The sequence below is a fragment of the Callorhinchus milii genome, unplaced genomic scaffold, assembly GCF_018977255.1.
Source record: "Callorhinchus milii isolate IMCB2004 unplaced genomic scaffold, IMCB_Cmil_1.0 Scaffold2, whole genome shotgun sequence".
NCBI lineage: Eukaryota > Metazoa > Chordata > Chondrichthyes > Chimaeriformes > Callorhinchidae > Callorhinchus > Callorhinchus milii.
In genome coordinates this window covers 12,082,899-12,105,044 of record NW_024704743.1, presented here as the reverse complement: position 1 = coordinate 12,105,044, position 22,146 = coordinate 12,082,899, and the positions used below count along the sequence as shown (strand labels likewise).

The 22,146-nt window shown below is 47.2% G+C and overlaps 1 protein-coding gene across 1 annotated transcript in view; it reads right to left on the bottom strand.

Moving 5' to 3' along the window:
- LOC103189435 (histone-lysine N-methyltransferase 2C) overlaps window positions 1-22,146 on the bottom strand; it is a 114,888-nt gene that overhangs the window by 51,161 nt on the left and 41,581 nt on the right. The window contains 10 exon segments of the mRNA XM_007909831.2: window positions 1,068-1,402; window positions 2,098-3,573; window positions 3,576-4,469; window positions 6,043-6,225; window positions 9,073-9,146; window positions 15,471-15,685; window positions 16,732-16,879; window positions 17,912-17,995; window positions 18,106-18,138; window positions 19,137-19,274. Coding sequence (XP_007908022.2) covers window positions 1,068-1,402; window positions 2,098-3,573; window positions 3,576-4,469; window positions 6,043-6,225; window positions 9,073-9,146; window positions 15,471-15,685; window positions 16,732-16,879; window positions 17,912-17,995; window positions 18,106-18,138; window positions 19,137-19,274 — 3,580 coding nt within the window.

Sequence of the window (22,146 nt, the reverse complement as noted above, 5' to 3'; positions counted from 1 at the left end):
AGGTTTCGCCTGCCTGGAATTGAACTCAGGTCTCTCGCTTGCAAAGCAAGTGCTCTAACCACTGAGCTACAGGACTCCACAAGATTAGATAGCTTTCTTTTAGGAAATAACATTATGGGTAGCAGGTAGTAGGTGCATAGGTGGTTCGGGACATATGCAACCGTCAGGAAGGTGGAAGGTGAACTAGATGGACCTTGGTCTTTTTTCGTCTAGCATTTCTTACATTATTATTATCGCCAACCAAGAGGTAGGTTTTAAGGCAATATTTAAGACTAGAGAGAGAAAATGAGGTAGAAGAGTAGGGGGAGGGAGTCCCAGAGGTTATTGGGGTAGGAACTTAAGGCTTGGCCACCAATGGTAGTTTGGACGAGGAAGTGAAAGGGCAGAAGACTTGAGCTAGCCAGACAGAGGATTGAGGTGGAAGATCAGGGAGGAAGAGAGAGAGAGAGAAAGGAAGTAGAGAAATAGGGTAAAAGAATGAGAGTTAGGGGGATTCTGCAATAGCACTCAATGAAAATCATTGCCCTAGTTGAGGAAAGAGGGAGAGAAAGAGAAAAGGTTAGAGAGAACTGGGTCACGCCTTGATTCCAGACACACAATTCAACCTGGATGGCTGATCCCACAATCTTTTGATTCAGAGGAGAGTCCTACCAACTGAGCCAGGCTGACACCAACAGGATGGTTTAAAGAACCAATAGGTAAAAAACACTTCAAAATTTAGAATCTGCCAATGGCTCAGAAGCATTCAGAAAAATACGAGTAGTTCTGAACTAGGGAGTGAATTTCTCCCAGTTTAATCGGAATCGGGTTAATGAAAAACACACGTATAATAATCCTTGCATTTGATATAGCGCTTTATCACGTGATTGAGACATCCCAAAGCCCATCACAGAACATACTGCAAAGTGGATTGATTGTGTATTTTGTGGGTGAAACATGGCAGACAATTGTGCACAGCAGTGTCACACAAACGGCCACAACAATATTATATCATAATAATGTTATTATATAAAATAATTATGTACAATAATAACGATATTATATCATAGATAATAATGTATAATTACCTTGGTCCCTGGGGCCTCATGACAATCCTTGTGATATCTCCGGAGAATTGGGTTCTGTTGTACTGAGGGTCAGCGGTGAAGCGGGCCCGGGGGACATTTTGAAAAGAATCCGCAAATCGCTGCCCTGGTTGAGGAATGAGAGGGACACGGACATTGCCGGGGTAGGGGGGTGGGGGTCTGCCGAACAGCTCGTTTTGCCGGTTTAAATCCTCCTGGGGCCAGTGGCGGAGCAGAGTCACGCTGGACCCAATGACATGCTCCTGCTGGCCTTTCTCCTGCCGGATTGCGTTCTTCTGTTGCTGCTGCCTCAAAATCAGCTCCCGCAACCTCTGCCTCTGCAAGTCAAACCAGAGGCCTTGCTCACTGCAGGACCCACAAGGCAAATGGTGCATTCGCTATTCCAGCCATATTAGTTTGCACAACTTCACAAATTAGTTTGGATTACAAAGGCCCTTTGGCTAATTTAATCTATCTGGAACACCCACCCAACCACCACTCCACCATCTCAGCATCAAGTCGCTTTTTAAATGGATCCCAGTGCCGTGGCCTCAAACACCATTCCTAGCAACTTGTTCCAATCATTAATTACCCTCTTGGTAAAGAAAAGCTTCCTAGTATCTGTCCTGAAATTATCTTTTACAACTGTAAATCTGTCTTCTTATTCTGTCTTGGTACATCCTAAGTTATTGATCTGGGTTTACTTTTGAGTCCAATTTAAAATTTTAGCCTCAACTATAATAATAATCCTTGCGCTTCACAGAAAATACTGTAAAGTGAATTGTAATGTGTATTTTGTAGGCGAAACGTGGCAGCCAATTGCACACAGCAGTGTCCCACAAACAGTCGTGGATTACGTCACCAAATTAAAAAAAAAAATTGCAGGGATTATTATTATTATTATGATATATGGTTATATGAGTTTCAATTCCTAATGTAGGGTTTGAACCCACAACCTTTTGACTCAGAGAAGCCAGGCTGATGCTGAATTACCTGCCTTCGTTTGTCTTCCTCATCCACGTGAGGCACTTACGTTATTCTGCGGATCGCTTGGGACTGGATCCATTGCCGCCGGCACACCGGGGAACTGCTGAGCTGGCGGGTTATTCATCGGCGATCCCGACGAGTTGCCAAAATGTGCGGGTTCTGTACCCTGGAGGATGCCCATGTCGTGGTGGAGCCTGGCTGGCCTGAAGCCCTCGCTCGGAGGAGGCCGTGGGGTCCCCGGCTGTTGGGCATACGGGTCGTGGGCCATTGGCCGAGGTCCCGGGGCGTGTGGTGAGAACGGGCCGCCATCTTGCCTGGAGCCTTGTGGGGTGCGAGGTCTTGCGAAGGCGTCTTGCAGGCCCGGGCCCCTGCTGGCATGCAGTGATGGCATGAAAGCGTCCTGACCGACCAACAACACAGGCCTCATCATCCTTGGCCGGCCAAAGCTCTCAGGCATCATCAGCCGCTGAGCCTGCGAGAAGTGGTCGGGCCTGGTGGGCCTGGGGGTCAGGGGAGCCTGTGCGTATGGGTCAGAAAATCTCTGGCTAACGGGGGACTGTGCAAAACGCTCACCAACTTGGGGGCGAGGGGTGCCCGGCTGATGGGCATAAGGGTCAATCTGCTGTGGAGGGGGTCTTGGAGTTCCTGGCTGCTGTGCGTACGGGTCAATCTGCTGAGATTGGGGTCTTGGAGTAGATGGTTGTTGAGAATACGGGTCTAGCTGCTGGGGTTGGGGTCTTGGAGTTCCTGGCTGCTGGGCATAGGGATCTATCTGCTGGGGTTGGGGTCTCGGAGTTCCTGGCTGCTGGACGTAGGGATCTATCTGCTGGTGTTGGGGTCTCGGAGTTCCTGGCTGCTGGGCGTAGGGATCTATCTGCTGGGGTTGGGGTCTCGGAGTTCCTGGCTGCTGGGCGTAGGGATCTATCTGCTGGTGTTGGGGTCTCGGAGTTCCTGGCTGCTGGGCGTAGGGATCTATCTGCTGGTGTTGGGGTCTCGGAGTTCCTGGCTGCTGGGCGTAGGGATCTATCTGCTGGGGTTGGGGTCTCGGAGTTCCTGGCTGCTGGGCGTAGGGATCTGTCTGCTGGGGTTGGGGTCTTGGAGTTCCTGGCTGCTGGGCGTAGGGGTCAATCTGCTGGGGTTGGGGTCTCGGAGTAGATGGTTGTTGCGCATAGGGGTCAATCTGCTGGGGTTGGGGTCTCGGAGTTCCTGGCTGCTGGGCGTAGGGGTCAATCTGCTGTGGAGGGGGTCTCGGAGTAGATGGTTGTTGAGAATACGGCTCTATCTGCTGGGGTTGGGGTCTTGGAGTTCCTGGTTGTTGGGTGTAGGGGTCAATGGCAGGCCGAGGGGTCCCTGGCAGCTGGGAGTAAGGGTCGTGAGGCGACCTCTGCCTGGACACAGCCCCCGGTTGAGGGAAGCTGTCCACCTGGTTTGGCCGGGAGACCCTGGGCGGGTGGGGAAACGTCTCCGTGCCCAGGCGAGGGTGTGCAGGGGCTGGGCATAAGGATCCACAGGCAGCAGGAAACTGTCCGCAGGCCTGGGGGTCAGAGGATGCCTCTCGTAGGGGTCGATGGGGAGACGCCTGGGGGACGGTGACACGGGCCCGTATGGGTCCTGAGGGGGAGGCATTGGGGCCTTGAATAAGTGCCCACCCCCGGCCTCGCCACCTGGCCTGGCGTAGGGGTCGGGGGGCAGTGTTCTTCCTGGTGGAGGTTGGAGCCGGGGGGCGAAGGATTCGGGCCTGGCAGCCGGCTTGACAAAGTGGTCTCCCGTAGTTCCCAGCATGCTTGCCTGGGGGTCGGAGGTCGCAAGCCCCCTAGGCAGCCCCAGGGCCTTAGGGAAGTGATCGGCGGGCGACACGCACATTATGGGCCGAGGCGTGTCCGGAGCTTTGGCGTATGGATCGCTGGAGCCGGGTGACAGAGACCCAAATGACTCGCTGGCTTCGCTGCCCCCACCGGGCCGGGCCCCACCTTGTGGGGAGGTGCAGGACTCCAGAGGGGGGGCCGAGTTTCTCCGGGCGACCGTCTGCAGCGGAGGTGGTCTGGGGGTCCCCACCATTTTAGCATACGGGTCCCAGGGGGATGAGGGACGGTTCACTGTGGGGGGAAACATCTGCGGCTGTGGGGTTTGAGACTGTGAGAATGGGTCCTGCAGCGAGGCCCTGGTCGGGGTCGGCGGCGGAGCCTGGGGTCTGAGGAAGACATCGTCCGTAGCGTCCCCCTGGACCTGGGACCTCACAGTAAAGACTTCCTTGGTTTGCAGTGGAGACCCGTGTTCCGGGCTGTCCTCTCCCTCCAGCTGTTCCTGGGCCCCAAACTGTTGCTGTTGCTGCTGTTGTTGCTGCTGTTCATGCTTCACCTGCTCCAGCTTTTGCGTGGCCTCGATCTTGGCTTGCTGCTTACTCTTCTGACGCATTTGCTGTGTTTTTCCACACCACCAGGGAGGAGAGGGAGAGAGAGGAAGAGAGAGAGAGAAAGAGGCGGGAAAGAGATAAAGGAAGAGAACAATGGGGGGGAAAGAGGAGAAAGAAGGGAAGAGAGAAAGAAAAAGAAAGAGAATGGAAGAGAAAGAGAGATGCAAAGAGAGAGATAGAAAGAGATGGAAAGAGACCAAGAAAAAGAGAAAAGAGAAAGAGAGAAAGAAATAGGAAAAAATAAAGTAGGGGTCAGATCCAATTGTTTACACCATTGGAGTGAAAGACATTGTTAAACTCAGAAGCCAAGGCAAACAAGGAATAACAACAAAATAAATAATAAAAATAAATCCAAATGTAGCACCTTTCACATCAGGAGGATGCCTCAAAGTGCTTCACATTTACTGTGAACTGTAGTGACTTGTGTATTTTGTAGGCGAACACAGTAGCCAATTTGCGGACAGTGGCGTCCAGCAAACAGTCAAAATTAAGAGTTAGGATGGGTGAAAGCAAGATCAGAAAATCCAGGGACCCTCAAGAAGCGGCCCCTGGACATTCACACAAAGTTTATTTTCAATTAATAGTGTGCTTCCAGGTTTATCTTGATTGAATATTTCTTGATTTATGGCAGTTTGCATGACTTATTTCTCTTTTGTTGGTGCCCAAAAGGGTTGACTACTACTGCTTTACATTCCTGGGTAACTCGGGTCAATATTCAAATGCAATTCTTCCCTATTACCATCTGAAGTCCACAAGGAAATAGCAAAAGTTGGGTAAACAGCCAGGAATGAGTTATTGCAACTCATGTGACAAAATATCTGGCTCGACTGAATGTGTGCAGAGATACCAATCCCTGCTGCTCGGAAAACTCCATTAACCGAGGGCACTAAGCATTGTAGAATAGTCACAGAGAGTTGGAAAGTCCCAGATTTGGTTCCTGACCTGCACTCAGTTACCTCATCTCACCGATGGAACGCTGATACGAGTGCCACAATTAGCCTCAGCCTTGATTTTGTTTTGAAGAGAATTTATGGATTTATCCGTAAATTTCCTGGCTTGTCCCTCGTGCCGTCCGTTCCACCATCGGTGGCCGTTCTTTCAGCCACCCATTGTTAGGTTGTGTCTGAAGACTTTCCTCTGGGATGCTACGCTGCATGAGGGGCGCTTTGTTACTGTGGTTGACTTAAGGCTTAGAGCATGTAGAATTTGCAGATAGCACGGCTCGCTTTTTGTTTGGTTTCCTGGCTCAAGGAACAAAGCCCATTTGTAAAGACTGCTGTTTTGGATGGTATTGCAGAACCAACCTGGCACCTTCTCGGTGGCATACTGGGTTGTGTCATTGAAGTAGGTAAAGATTACCCATTGAAGTAGGTAAAAATTCTTTTTGTGTGGGGGAGAGGGGTAGAAACGTGGCTTTAAAACAGGAAGACATTGTGAAGTGATGCACTGAAAGTTTCTTTGTGCACCTTTTACTCATAGATTAACCCAATGGGACCACACCTCCCCCTCCGCCCGTCCCAAAACACGCTCACAACAGAGAGCAATTACTTGAGAGAAATCAAATGCGATAGTGATTACCTGCCGCATCTTCCATTCCTGCTCATGTTCAGATTCCTTTTGCTTCATCTGGTCTTTAAAGGGCAAGTCTGCGTCTGGGCGGGTGACAGAATCGACGCACTCCTGTTGCTGTCTCCTCAAAGACTCACTGGTTATCTGCACCTTGTTGATACGCAGAGCCGCGCGATTGTCTCTAGCTTTTTGCTGCAAACGCAGGGTTACAAAAAACGTCAACTCTGCATGTAACGCAGAACCTAGCACAGCCATTTTATTTCTAAATCCTTACATAGGATTATATTTCAAAAAATCTTAAAAATATATTGGAAACATTAGTTTGTGGGACACTTCTGTGCACAATTGGCTGATGTGTTTTGCCAACAAAATACACAGTCCCTCCCCTTTACAACTACTACAAGTACAACTTGCACTTACATAGCAGCCTCCATGCAGGACAGCGTCTCAGAGCACTTGAACAATATATCCTGTGAAGCACTTTGCGAAGTCTCAATGACGTGATAAGGCGTTACATCAAATGCAAAGATTATTATTATATTATTACAGAATCATAGAATCCTACAGCGCAGGAGGCCATTCGGCCCATGGTGCCTGTGCCTGATCTTTGAAAGAGCTACCTAATTAGGCCCACTCCCCACTCTTTCCCCTTAATCCTTGCAAACTTTTTTCTTTTCAAGTAAATATCTAATTTCCTTTTGAAAATTATTATTGATTCTGCTTCCACCACTCTTTTAGGCAGTGCATTCCTGATCGTAACGGCTCGTTATGTAAAACAAATTCTCATCTCCCCTCCCCATTGGTTCTTTTGCCAATTATCTTGAATCTGTGTCCTTGAGCACATCTCGAGGCACTTCACAGGAATGTGTCATGGAATGACTGTGTATTTTGTGGGCCAATGAGTTAGCCAATTTACACATAGCAATGGCTCACAACAATAAATGATAATAACATTCGCAGTTGATATTGCATCTTTCCTGTCTGAAGGACGGCTCAAAGCGCTCAATAGAAATTTTCAGTGCAGGCGATGACCATTCGGCCCATCAAGTCTGCACTTCAATCCCACTGCCCTGCCCTATCCCTCTTCCCAACCCTTCCATGACATCCCCTCTTCTGGATGGAGACAGTAGCCCCACACATCCCCCAAAAAAATTTGGGTCACTCAATCCACAACTGTTTGTGGGACACTGCTGTGGGCAATGAGTTTCTTAGAAAATAATTCAACATTTCATTTAGAAAAATATGGGTTAATAAAGGACAGCCAAAACGGATTTGTTAAAGGCTAATTGTGTCGAACAAACCTGATAAGAGTTTTTTGATGAAGTTACGGAGAGGGTGGATGAAGGTAGTGCAGTTGATGTAGTTTATATGGATTTTCAAAAGGCGTTTGATGAAGTGCCACATAAGAGAGGCACTTGTAGGTAAAATAGAAGCCCACGGTATTAAAGGGACAGTGGCAGCATGGATACAGAACTGGCTGGGAGACAGAAAGCAGAGAGAGGTGGTGAACGATTATTTTTCTGACTAAAGGAAAGTGTGCAGTGTTGTCTGACAGGGGAGGTTTTTGGACCACTGCTCTTTTTGATCTATATAAATGACCTGGAGTTGGGTAGAGGGAGTACAATTTCCAAGTTTGCAGATGATACTAAGCTAGGAAAAGTAGTAAATGGTGAGGAGGATAACAGCAGACTGGAAGAGGACATAGACAGATTGGTAAGATGGGCAGACACGTGGCAGATGAAGTTTAATGTGGATAAATGCAAAGTGGTGCATTTTGGGAGGAAGAATGAGAGGCAATATAAGCTGATGGTGCAATCTTAAAGGGGGTGAAGGAACAGTCAGGAAGTTACGATGAAGCTTTATAAAACACTGATTAAGCCTCAGCTGGTGTACTCCGTTCAGTTCTGGGCACCACACTTTAGGATGGATGTTAAGGCATTGAAGATGCCGCAAAGGAGATTTGCCAGGATGGTACCAGAATTGAGGGACTTTAGTTGTCAGGAGAAGCTAGAGAAGCTAGGATTATTCTCCTTGGAGCAGAGAAGGTTAAGAGGAGACTCAATAGAAGGTTACAAAATTATGAGGGAATTCGATAGAGTGAACAGGGAGAAACTATTTCCATTGGTTGGTGGGTCGGTAAACCGAGAACACCGATTTAAAATAGTTATTAAAAGAGGGAAGGTGAGGAGACTTTTGTTTAAATGCAGAGAGTTGCTCGGATCGCATTGCCTGAAAGGGTGGTGGAAGCCGATTTGATAACAACTTTTAAGAGAGAAGTAGGTAATTATTTGGGGAGCACAAGTTTGCAGGGCTATGTGGGGGAGTGGGATTGATTTGGATAGTTCTTGTCAAAGAGCCGGCACAGACACAATGGGCCAAATGGCCTCCTTCTATGCTGTATAATTCTATGAACTAATCAGCAGCCAAAGACAAGTCAAATACTGCAAACTTTACATACTTCACTACTGAAATTGGCATCAGATGCGGATGGGGTTGTGTGTGTGGGAGTCAGCCCGTTTATTTGATAACAGCCACAAATTTAACCTTTCCCCTTTTCCCTCCCCAAAAAATTCCTTGAACAAATCACGGAGTCTTGTGTGGAGACTCAAGCAATGTTAATAATAATAATCCTTGCATTTGATATAGTGCCTTATCGTGTCTTTGAGATGTCTCAAAGTGCTTCACAGAATATACTGTAAAGTGAATTGACTGTATATTTTGTGGGCAAAATGCGGCAGCCAATTGCTTACAGCAGTGTCCCACAAACAGTGGTGGATTGAGTGACCAAACTATAAATGTTTGAAAAGCTTGCCATTTTAATAACCTCCATCCCATAGTCTGTATTGCGAAGTCCCCCTCTCCTGCTGTCCCTTCTACCCCCAACCCCGCCCCCCACCATCCTCAGTGCTCAGAGATTCTATTGTGTGTTATATAGGGTGCTATATAAATGCAAGTTGTTGTTGCAAATTAATACAGGAAAAAAAAATCAATGCAAATCATTGAGTTTTCATAAATAATATACACCAGAGCTTCACTTACCACATACGGGGCTCTCTCCTGAGAGCTTGCCTTCCTCCACAATTTAGCGATCTGCTTCACCCTGGTAGCCCAATCTGAATCACAAATAGATATTAATAATAATCATCCTCACATTAGATATCTCGTTTTAGCACGTAGTCAAGCCATCTCAAAGCACAAAGTGTAGTGACTGTGTATTTTGTTGGTGAGCCTGGCAGCCAATTGTGAATAGCAATGACCAGCTATGAAGTGAATAAATGACTGCTTTCATTTGGAGGTTTGTTGGTCAGGACACTGGGAGAAACTCACTTCTCTTTTTGATTACTGCCATGGGATCTTTAACCTCCACCTAAACAGACGTCAAACATCTCCGACAATGCAGCGCTTCCCGCATTACTTGATTGGCATTAGCATTTTTTTGAGAACTCATTCTTCTGACTCAAAGGCGAAGTTGATACACACTGAGCTAGGTTGACACCTCTGAACATATAGCAAATGATCCATACTTTCCCAAATAATAATAATAATCATTGCCTTTGATATAGCTACTTTATCACATTATCACACATGTGGAGTCCTGTACCTCAGTGATTAGAACAATCGCCTCACAAGTGAGAGACCTGGGTTTGATTCCCGGCAGGACGAAACATTGGCCAAGTTTCCTTACTCTACACCCCTATTTTACCTAGCAGTAACTAGGAACCTGGTTGTTAGCAGATTGCCAGATCGCTTTTTCGGGGATAATAATTCCTTCAAAAAAAATTGGTCACTCAATCCATGACTGTTTGTGGGACAGTGCTGTGGGCAATTGGCTGTTGCGTTTCGCCCACAAAATATACAGTCCATTTGCTTTACAGTATATTCTGTGAAGCACTTTGAGACGCCTTGAAGATGTGATAAGGCTCTATATAAAATGCAAGGATTGTTATTATTATCATTAAGACGTCTCAAAGCGCATAGCATTGTCCCACAAACAGTCGTGGATTGAGTGACCACATTTTTTTTAAAGATCCCTAGAAAGTGATCCGCCAATCGACTAACAGGCGGTTTCTACTTACAGCTTGGTAAACAGAAACGTAACAAAACTTGACTTGGGTTTCGCCCTGCCCGGAAATCAAACCCAACTCCTCCGCTTGCATGTCCTGCTCATGCCTTGTTCATGTTAACTCAGCAATTCGTCATATCACGCTGGGGCAAAAATTTCACCTCAGTCTAGATTTAAACCACTATTTTCTTAGCAATACAGAGGGTACAGAATTTGGCAAATTCGTAAATGGGAGTCTTTAAATTAAAGTCTATAGAAGAACAACTTTTTCTAAGTATCTGCCAAATTCTGCACCGTCTAAAAGAGAACCATGGAATCTTACAGCACAGGAGAAGCTAGGCCCATCGTGCCTGTACTGGTTCTTTTAAAAAACAATCCTTTCAGTCCCATGTACCTGCCCTTTCCCTGGAAGCCAAAAGTTGACTCTTATTTTACATATCTATCTAGTTCCCTTTTGAAAGCTAATATGGCTGCTAATAGTGTTGTCTAGATTGAGGTCTGCTGGAACTACTTGCCTCAATCCCACCTTGGCCCCTCTTTTGACTGTCTTCAGATTGCACCTGAAGACTTCCATCTTCAAATGTGCCTACAGTTAGCTTTCCTTTCTCCCTGGCTCAGGGTCAAACTATGCCACTGTTGAATGCTCTGAGAAGCTACACCATGTGAGGGCACCGAATAATGCAAGTTGTTGTTGTCCTGTATCAGTTCCATTCAAGTACATAGCTCACACAGCTACCCAATAGCCCAGCCCATAAAACCCCAGCTTTTGGGAATGCATTACTGGTCCAACTGGATTTACATTAGGGTGGGAGTGAGAAGGGGAAGTCGGTCATAATATAAAACTCTTTCCATTTTTCCCCCTCACCTTCAGCAAAAGGGGATCAAGACACATTAAGAAACATAGGAAGCCAGGCACAGGAAGAGGCCATTCAGCCCATGGAAACTGCATGGCAGAATCCTGGCAGAGGTTTCAATCCCAGTGCCCTGCCTTTCACCATACCTTAATGATCGTGGAGAAGTGTGCGAGTGTGCATGTACAAAAACTCAATTATTTATGTATTTATACATATACCTAACTTAACGCTCTGCATACCTTGTCACTAAGCCTTTTGCCTTTGGAGTGATGAGTTATCAGGAGTTTACTGGACAAACACTTGTGTAGGAAGTGCCTCTGGCTGCTTGAGCTCAGAGTTTTTGAGCTCGAGGAGAGTCGAGAGTCACTACATAGCATACGGGAAGCTGAAGAGTTCATAGATAGAATGTTTCAGGAAGTGGTCACCCCACAGCCACAGAGAGTTCAGAAGAGTGGGTGGGTGACCAACCCAGCATGGTAGGAAGAGGGTATGGGCAATGCAGAAATCCCCTGAGTGTGGCACTCACAAACCGGTTCTCTGTACTGAATACCGGTCAGGGTGATGTCACCTCTGGAGAGGGGAGTCAAAAACAAGTAGATGCACTGGGGGACGCAGAGAAGTGTGTCAATGCAATTGTCATTGGGGACACAACAGTGAAAGGAATAGACAGGCATTTCTGCAACCAAAAATGTGACTCGCATGCTAAGTTGCCTCCCCGGTGCCAGGGTTGAAGATAATAATAATAATCCTTGCATTTGATATAGCGCTTTTCACGTTTTCTAGACGTCTCAAAGCACTTCACAGAATATACTGTAAAGTGAATTGACTGTATATCTGTGGGCAAACGCGGCAGCCAATTGCGCACAGCAATGTCCCACCATCAGTCGTAGATTGAAAATAACCAACTTATTGATTTTTTGTTTTTGGAGGGATTATTATTAGGTGTGTGGAGTAAGGAAACTTGCCCAAGGTTTCGCCTGCCTGGAATTGAACTCAGGTCTCTCACTTGCAAAGCGAGTGCTCTTACTACTGAGCTACAGGACTCCACAAGATATCATGGAACGGGTGCAAAACATTCTATAGGGGGAAGGGGAACACCAGAAGTCATGGTCCATGTTGGGATCCATGACATAGAGAGAAAAAGGACTGAGATCCTACAGGGAGAGTATCAGAAGCTAGGGAAAAAGCTAAAGAGTTGGATCTCAAAGGTGGTGATCTCTGGTTTACTCCCAGTGCCTCGTGCAAGTGAGTATCAAAGCAGCAGGATCAAACATATGGATACATGGCTAGAAAAATGGTACAGATAGGGAATGTGGGATGGAGTTCCAGAGGGTGGGAGCAGAGGGGCTGAAGGCCCAATTGCCAATGGGGGTTGGCCGGACGGGGGACGTGGAGCAGGCCAGAGCCTGCTGAACGGAAGGAGCGGACAGGTTGATAAGAGGTCAGCAGGTTGGAGAGGTAGGACGGGGCAAGGCTATAGAGGGCCTTGAAGGTGAGGATGAGAATTTTGAACTCAAACCTCTGAGGGATGGAGAGTTAGTGGAGCTGGGCGAGGGTGGGGGTAATGGGGTCACGGAGCCTGGTGCAGGAGAGCACACGAGCTGCAGAGTTCTGGATGATCTGCAGCTTGTGGAGGGAACAGTTGGGGAGACCGACAAGCAGGGAGTTGGCATACGCAATGCAATAAGGAGTAGTCCAGAAAAAGAAGGGATTAGACGGGGAGAAATGCAGAGCAGACTCAGTCAGTCTTGGAGAGCACGTGCGTAAATGCACGGAGTGTGACAAATAATATTGGTGAATTGCAGGCTCAAGTTGCAACATGGGATTATGATGTAGTGGCAATACAGACCTGACTCAAACAAGGGCAGGAATAGGAGCTGAATATTCCTCGCTACAATGTATTCAGGAGTGATAGGGAAGGAAAAAAAAGGGGGTTGGCAATATTGATTGAAGACCTGGTTACGGCTCTCGATGTGCTAGAGGGTCCAAAAACAGAATCCATTTGGTTAGAGTTAAGGAGCAGAAAAGGAGCTGTTACTCTTTTAGGTGTATGCTATAGACCGCAAAATAGTCGGAAGGAGATTGACAAGTTAATCTGCAAGCAGATTTCAGAATGATGCAAAACCAATAGAGTAGTGATAATGGGGAACTTCAATTATCCTAACATCGATTGGAAAATAACAGTGTAAAGGGCCAGGAGGGGGAAGGATTCCTGAATTGTGTACATAATAACTTTCTGGATCACTATGTTTCCAGCCCAACAAGGAAGGAAGCAGTTCTGGGGAATGAAGTGGGGCAAGTTGAGCAGGTTTCAGTTGGAAAGCATCTGGACAACAGTGATCACAAATTCATTAGGTTTAGAGTATTTATTGAAAGGGACGAGGAACAATCAAAAGTGAAGATACTCAACCAGAAGAGGACTAATTTCAGTGAGTTAAAAAGGGACCTGGCCAAGGTGGGCTGGAAAGTTTGGCAGGTAAAACGGCTAACAAGCAAGCCTTCAAGGAGGAGTTAGTTTGGAGACAGAACAAATACGTTCCCAGAAAGGGGAAAGGTAGGGGATCCAAATCTTCCTGGATGAATAAGGAAATTGGGATTAAAATAAAACAGAAAAAGGAGGCTTATGATAAATGTCAGGTCCAAAATACAGAAGATAATCAAATAGAATACAGAAAGTACAGAGGAGAACTGAAAACGAAATAAGAGGGGCAAAGAGATTGTATGAGGTATTTTATAAGCATTTAAAGAATAAAAGATAAGTCAAAGGTAGAGTGGGTCTAATTAGGGACCAAAGAGGAAATCTTCTTGTGGAGGCAGAGGGCATGTCTGACGTACTGAATGAGTACTTTGCATCTGTCTTCACAAAAGAAGAGGATGCAGCCAATGCCACAGTATCGGAGGAAAGGGTAGAGAAATTGGATGAGATAAGAATAAACCGAGAAATTGGATGAGATAAGAATAAACTGATGTAGTGGTCTCCGTTATTGCCACTACATCATAATCCCATGTGGCAACTTGAGCCTGCAACTCACCAATATTATTTGTCACACTCCGTGCATTTACGCACATGCACTCCAAGACTGACTGAGTCTGCTCTGCATTTCTCCCCGTCTAATCCCTTAATGGTGCTCAAGGTAAACAAGTCACAAATCATGTCTAACAAACCTGATTAGTTTTTTGATGAAGTAATGGAGAGGATGGATGAAGGTAGTGCAGTTGATGTAGTTTATATGGATTTTCAAAAGGCGTTTGATAAAGTGCCATACAAGAGACTTGTAAGCAAAATAGAAGCCCACGGTATTAAACGGACAATGGCAACATGGATACAGAACTGGTTGGGAGACAGAAAGCAGAGAGAGGTGGTGAACGGTTGTTTTTCTGACTGGAGGGAAGTGTACAGTGGTGTCCCCCCGGGGTCGGTATTGGGACCACTACTGTTTTTGATCTATATAAATGACCTGGACTTGGGTATAGGGAGTACAGTTTCCAAGATGATACGAAGCTAGGAAAAGTAGTAAACAGTGAGGAGGATAGTAGCAGACTGAAAATTAACATAAATAGACTGGTAAAATGGGCAGACATGTGGAAGCTTAAGTTTTATTGTGGAGAAATGCAAAGTGATGCATTTTGGGAGGAAGAATAAGGAGAGACAATATAAGCTGATGGTACAATCTTAAAGGGGGTGAAGGAACAGAGAGACCTGAGGGTTCATATAAGTAAATCTTTGAAGGTGGTAGGACAGGTAGATAAAGCTCTTAAAAAAGCATACGGGATACTAGGCTTTATAAATAGGGGCATAGAATGCAAAAGTCAGGAAGTTATGATGAACCTTTATCAAACACTGGTTAGGCCTCAGCGAGAGACTGGGTTCAGTTCTGGGCACCACACTTTAGGAAGGATGTCAAGGCATTGGAGAGGCTGCAAAGGAGATTTACCAGGATGGTACCAGGGATGAGGGACTTCAGTTATCAGGAGAGGATAGAGAAGCTAAGATTATTCTCCTTGGAGCAGAGAAGGTTAAGAGGAGACTTAATAGAAGGGGATTCAATAGGGTGAACAAGGAGAAACTACTTCCCTGGTGGATGGGTGTCGGTAACCCGAGACCACCGATTTAAAATAGTTGTTAATAGAAACAGAGGGGAGGTGAGGAGAAATTTTTTCACATAGCGAGTTGTTCGGATCTAGAATGTATTGCCTGAAAGGGCGGTCGGTGGAAGCCGATTCGATAACAACTTTTAAGAGAGAAGTAGATAATTATTTGGGGAGGACAAGTTTGCTGGGCTGCGGGGACAGAGTGGGGATAGATTTGGATAGCTCTTTTCAAAGAGCCAGCAAGACACGATGGGTCAAATGGCCTCCTTCTGTGCTGTATAATTCTGAGTCTATGATACTGTATTCATACTGCATGAATGTATGCATTCAGTAGTTTTCTTTGGATACTCTTAAGCGAGGTGACATGTTTTGGCACATGTCAGATACCGGGGTGAAGCAACGGAGACTGTGGGAGAGCTGGTGCATACCGGGGAAGTCCTCCTTCAGGTTGGGGAAGTTGGTGTTGGTGTAGAGAACAGGAGCGACCGTCGCCATCTCTCCCAGGGCTTCCTCCTTCTCCCATTTCAGCGTGCTGCGCTGGGTGTAGTTCAGCGAGTCCCCCTCCACCTCAACTGCAGGAGCCGAGGAAATCCAGGGCCCAGCTGGCTCGCTGATCACTGGACTGAACCTGTGGCTCTTCTCCCTGTTAAATCAATCCATTCCAACTGGTTAAGCACACGTGTTTTACAACAAGAAGTCATTAACAGTTTACATTTATATTGTGCCTTTTGGATCACTGCAACTACCCAATGTGCTTCATACAACGAGTTCGAGCTGGGGGGGGGGTGTCCGATGGAGCTCAGTGGGGTGGGGGGGAGTGTAAAGGATGAAAAGGTGGTCAAAAAGCTCGTCCTTAATGTGGGTTTTTGAGGTGGGAGGGGACATTGTTGAGGGAGTCAGATGTTTAGACAGACCCACAGCTTGTGTAGGGCATCCGTGGAATGGGGCCTAGACGTTATGAAGAGGTGAGTGAGGGGTTGAAAAACTGCCTGAAGCTTTCTGCCAAGTTTGTTTAGCTTTTAAACAAACAAAGATTTTAAATTAAATCTAGCAGGATTGTCCTAATGGTCTGGGTGCGTGGGGAGAGCCAGTTAGCGTTCCTGCACCCTCCACTGCTTGTGTGGCAGCCGGGTGGGGAGATGTCAGCTCGGCTATGACGCTCTCTGCAGTCACGTGGTCTGCCAACACCAAGACTCACACATGAACAGTGCCCACTTGGGAAGGGACAAACTGTAAACGTTATATACAAAACGGAAACACTATTTACATATAGGGAAAAATTACAGAATTTCTTAAAGCATTCCTTAACTTACCGAAGGCCCGAAGCCTCCAGGCTCAGTGTTTAAATTTAATTTCTTTGGCCTTCTCGGCCCTTCTAAGCAAGTCTGGTTGCGAGTGATTGTTTACAGGCCCACTGACCTGGATAGAGGTGCCACCTGCTGGCACTCCTAAAAGTGTTCCCTCAAATAATTGCAGGAATGGTTTGAGGAATACCACAAATTTTAACCCTATTGTAAACTTGCCAACATCTCGATTTATTTTAGTCTGAAGCAGAAAACAGTAAATGCATTTTGTCAAGCCTCAGAGTCTGTGTGTGTGTGTGCCTGTAGGTGTGTGTGTGAGATGAAGTTTTCCCCTTTGGAAATGCTCAGAGACTTTGAAACACAAGGAATAACGAGGTCCACTAACCGGCTGTTTTCAGGGAATGGTGACGGAGGCATGGGCGAGTAAGTGTTGCTGAGGCAGGGCCCACTCCCGGGTGTTAGAGGAGACTGATGCTGCTGGTTTGCTCTCATCAGGCCATTCATTGCTGCCACCCTCGGAAACCCACCCTCTCCTTCATCAAGTGGGGGCAGAAGCGGGGAGGAGAGGGGGGAAAAAATAAATCCGTCAATAGGTTTAAAACAGTACCTTTCCTTTCACATCAGGAGGACGTCTCCAAGCACTTCACAGGATTTAGCGTAAAGTGTTAATAATAATCCTTACATTTGATATAGTGCCTTATCACATCATCAACTCATCTCAAAGCGCTTCACAGGATATGATGTAAAATGGAATTACTATCTACTTTGTGGGTGAACACAGCAGCCAGTTTGCACACAGCAATATCCCACACACAGTCGTAGAACAAGTAACCAATTTTATTTGGGGTATTGTTAGCCATGGCACTGGGAGAATCTCCCTTCTCTTTTCAAATAGTGCCATGGGACCTTTAACATCCACCTGAACAGGCAGATGGGACCTTGGTTTAACGTCTCACCCAAAGGACGGGTCAGTTAGTCTAAATGCAGGAGCAGGCTATGTATCACACAATGACTGGCTCGAAACGTTTGAGACATTAGGGAAAACCTCTATTTGCACATGTATTCTTGAGGTTACTGAATTCATCATTCTCACAAGCACCGAGAGGTAAGCGGGTTTTATACAGGAATCTGTTACAGTGTGAGGTCAGAGAGAGAGAAACAGACAGAGGGAGAGTGACAGAGACAGACAGACAGAAATAGCCACAAACACACACAGCAACAACTTGCATTTATATAGAGTTCTTCATGCAAGTAGAAACTTGGGGAGCACTCGGGTTAGAGAGAGAAACAGATGGCCAGTGACAGAGAGATAGACAGAGGCACACCCACACACACATGCACACCCAGACACCCACACACATGCACACACGGACGTGCACATACAGACACGCACACACAGATGAGTACGTGCAGACACACTGATGAAAAGAAGATTTTGATTAACACTGATGACAATTTGTATTTTGCGCTGTATCCCATTATCCGCACAGTTTTCATGTGCACAATAGAGCCGTTGCTGATTAATGCTGCTCTGTAGTGTATACACTAATAATCGGATACTATACCATGGTCAGGTGGTGGGGCTCTCTGGTTCGCAGAAGGACTCAGCACAGCTGTAAAGAGATCTTCCACTTCTTTCCCTTCCAGCTCTTCATTTTGTAAAAGAATAAGCGACACCATTAGCCTGGCCAAATCTCAGCCGTCACAAAGTCAAATTCACGTGAACTGTTTTGGATGCATAAAAGTTGAAAAGAAATACCTGGAATTTTGTACAGCTTGCTTAGAATTGTTCCTGCACAACAAAATGAAAAAAACAGGGATACTTTTAGTTACTCATAGCAGAATCCTCCAGAACAAAGACCAAATCAAACAAAGGCAGTACATTTTTTTTCGTCAGCTGGGTGCTGACACACGAAGAAACCCATCACCGTGATTGAGATTATCCTAACCAGACAGACAGAGCTCCAAATATGTATGTCATTTCCACTGATAGATGGGAGATTTTCCCACACTCTACCCTGCTTACCTAACTCTGGTGACTATTATCTTTCTCTCACCTCCATAACATCTCCCTTCTCAGTCACTACCTCTCTTTCTCCCCCACCCCCCCTTTCATCCATGCTTTCATCACGTCCAGGCTTGACTATACTAATGCCCTGTTTGGTGGGCTCCCTATACAAGTTGCAGATTATCCAAAATTCTGCAGCTTGTGTCCTCTCCCAGACCAGGCTCTGTGCGCCTATCATCCCCACCCCACAACATCCTCGCTCAGCTCCTTTGGAACACCATTTCCCAGCAGCCAGAGTTCAGGACTCTCGCTCACCTTTAAACCCTTCCGCTGCCTTGTTCCCCCGCTAGCTCTGTAGACTTACAGCCTTACTAACCCAGCCACTTCCTTTGCTCAGCAAACACTGGCCTAATCATGTCCCCTGCCCTAACCTCCGCAGGTAAGCTTTCAGCTATTCTGACCCTGTGCTCTGGACTTCCATCCCTTAGTCCTCCGACTCGCTCCTTCCTGGGGAGATAATTATAATCCCTCCAAAAAAACAAAAACAATAATAAAATTGGTCATTTTCAATCAACGACTGTTTGTGGGACATTGCTGTGCGCAATTGGCTGCCGCGTTCGCCCACAAATATAGTCAATTCACTTTACAGTGTGTTCTGTGAAGCGTTTTGGGACGTCCTCCCGACGTGAAAAGCGCTATATCAAATGCAAGGATTATTATTATTATTATAATGCTGGAGTCCAGCTTAGCTTGGCCAAAAAAAGGCCGCATATCAATCTCACCATCTGTGACTATCTTCTCCAGGTCAGGGCTGAGGATTCGATCCAGTTGCTCTTCGGTCAAAGGTCTTGAACTCTGGCCTCCACTCGATTGCGAAGTGCTGGATGGATCATCTGACATGTGTCCAATATTCAGCCCAGCTAAACACAGATTGACAGAATGTACAGCAAGGGACAGTGTTATAGTCATAATAAAGTAACAATAATAATCCTTACATTCGACAGAATATAATCATATAATAATCCTTGCATTTGATATAGTGCCTTATCATGTCACTGAGATGTCTCAAAGTACTTCATAGAATACACTGTAAAGTGAATGGAATGCCTTATCATGTGTTCGAAACATCACAAAGTGCTTCACAGAATTTTTTTCTGTAAAGAGCACTGTGTACAACAACAACAACAAGATTCCATTTATTGAGCGCCTTTCACGTCGGAGCAGGGGCGAAATGGTCAGGGTGAGGGGAGGGAAAGGAGGGAGCGAGGAGGGGGTAGAGAGTCGAGAGGGGAGCTGAAGGCACGGTCAAAGGTCTTGAGACCGGCCTTGAAGGAGGAAAGGGAGGAGGCGGCGAAGGCACTGGGGAATGGAGTTCCAGAGCCTCGAGGCTGAGGGCCCGGCCACCGATGGTAGGGCGGTTGGGGCGTGGGATGTGGAGCAGACCGGAGCCAGAGGAACGGAGGGTACGGGCAGGTAGGTAGGGGGATAGTAGGTCGGAGAGGTAGGGGGGAGCAAGGCCGTGAATGGCCTTGTAGGTGAGGGTGAGGATCTTGAATTCGATCCTCTGGGGGATGGGGAGCCAGTGGAGGCGAGCGAGGGTGGGAGTGATGTGGTCGCGAAGCCTGGTGCGGGACAGTACACGAGCTGCAGAGTTCTGAATGACCTGCAGCTTGTGGAGGGAGGTGGCGGGAAGGCCGGCGAGGAGAGAGTTCCCATAGTCCAGCCTTGAGGTGATAAAGGCGTGGACCAGAGTTTCAGCAGCGTGAGGGGTGAGGTAGTGCCGTAGTCTGGCGACATTCCGGAGGTGATGGAAGGCGGTGCCAGTTGTGGCGCGGATATGGGGGAGAAAGGACAGCTCAGGGTCGAACAGAACACCGAGGTTCCTGATTGGCTTTGAGAGGTGGAGAGTGCAGCCTTGGATGCTGATGCTGTCAGCGCCTGAGGTGCGGAGGCGCTGACGTGAGCCAATCAGGAGGGCCTCAGTTTTGCGCACGTTGAGCTGGAGAAAGTTATCTCTCGTCCAGGACTCGATGTCGGACAGGCAGCTGTCAGGACATCGGTGGTCGTGGAGTTGAGGGTAGAGGAGGAAAGGTAGAGTTGGGTGTCATCCGCATACATGTGGAAGTTAACCCCATGTCTGCGGATGATGTCACCAAGGGGGAGCATATAGAGGGTGAAGAGGAGGGGACCGAGGACAGAGCCCTGAGGGACACCGCACGAGACAGTGCGGGGGCCGGAGGAAAAACCATTTGTGGAGACAAAGTGAAGACGGTGGGAGAGGTACGACCTAAACCACTCAAGGACAGGGCCTTGAAGGTTTAGGTGGGAGGACAAGCGGTGGAGTAGGATAGCGTGGTCGACCGTATCGAATGCTGCCGATAGGTCGAGGAGGACGAGGAGGCAGAGGGAGCCCTGGTCACAGATGGTCAGGATGTCATTGGTGACCTTGACCAGGGCAGTTTCTGTGCTATGGGCAGCACGGAAACCCGATTGAAGGGGTTCGAATAGTGAATGGTTGGAGAGGAAAGAGCGCAGCTGGGAGGCGACAACTCGTTCCAGGACCTTGGATAGGAAGGGGAGGTTGGAGATGGGCCGGTAGCTTGATAGCTGCGACGCATCAAGGGAGGGTTTTTTTAAGGTGGGAGTGATGGTGGCAGTTTTTAAGGGAATGGGAATAGAGCCAGAGGAGAGGGACAGGTTGACGATGTCTGTGATATGTGGGGCAAGGAGGTGGAGCTGAGAGATAAGGAGTGGAGTGGGGATGGGGTCAAGGGAGCAGGTGGTAGGTTTCAGGGAGAGGATGAGTTTGGTGACAGAGGATGGGGAAACGGGTACGAAGGTGTGTAGGGGAGGATGGGTAGGAGTCGGAGTGTGGGAGGGAAGGGGTGGGTGGTGGGTGGATGTTGGAGGGGAAGTGACCGCAGAGCGGATTCCCTTGATCTTGGATTCAAGGAAATCCAGCATCTCCTCGCAGTGAAGGTTGGAGGAGATGACCTGCGCGGGGTGGCGGGGGGGACGGAGGAGTTGGGATGTGGTAGAGAACAGTAGCCTGGGTTTGTCCTTCGCCTCCAGGATTATCCTGGAGTAGAAGGACGATTTGGCCGAGGCTAGAGTGGAGCGGTAGAGTTCTGTACAGTTCTGGTCGCCACAGTACAAAATGGATATAATAATAATAATTCTTGCATTTGATATAGCGCTTTTCACGTCTTCTAGACGTCCCAAAGCGCTTCACAGAGTATACTGTAAAGTGAATTGACTGTATATTTGTGGGCGAACGCAGCAGCCAATTGCGCACAGCAATGTCCCACAAAAAGTCGTAGATTGAAAATGACCAATTTATTATTGTTTTTTTTGGAGGGATTATTATTAGGCGTGTGGAGTAAACTTGCCCAAGGTTTCGCCCTGCCTGGAAGTGAACTCAGGTCTCTTGCTTGCAAAGCGAGTGCTCTAACCACTGAGCTACAGGACTCCTACATGATATATGAGAAATCGAGAGGATACAAGAGGAGGGCGACCAGAATGATTGAGGGATTGGAGGGAATGGACTATGAGGAGCAACTAAGTAAATTGGGCATGTTCACACTGGAAAAGAGAAGATTGAGAGGCGACATGATCGCTGTCTTTAAGATTCTAAACGGGCTAGACATTGTAGATCATAAGGTTTCGACAGGCTAGATAGGGAAAAGCTGTTTCCGCTGGTAGGTGTGTCTGTGACTCGTGATCACAGTCTTAAGATATCTACCAAAAGAAGCAGAGGGGAGGTTAGAAGAATTTTTTGCACTCAGCGAGTTG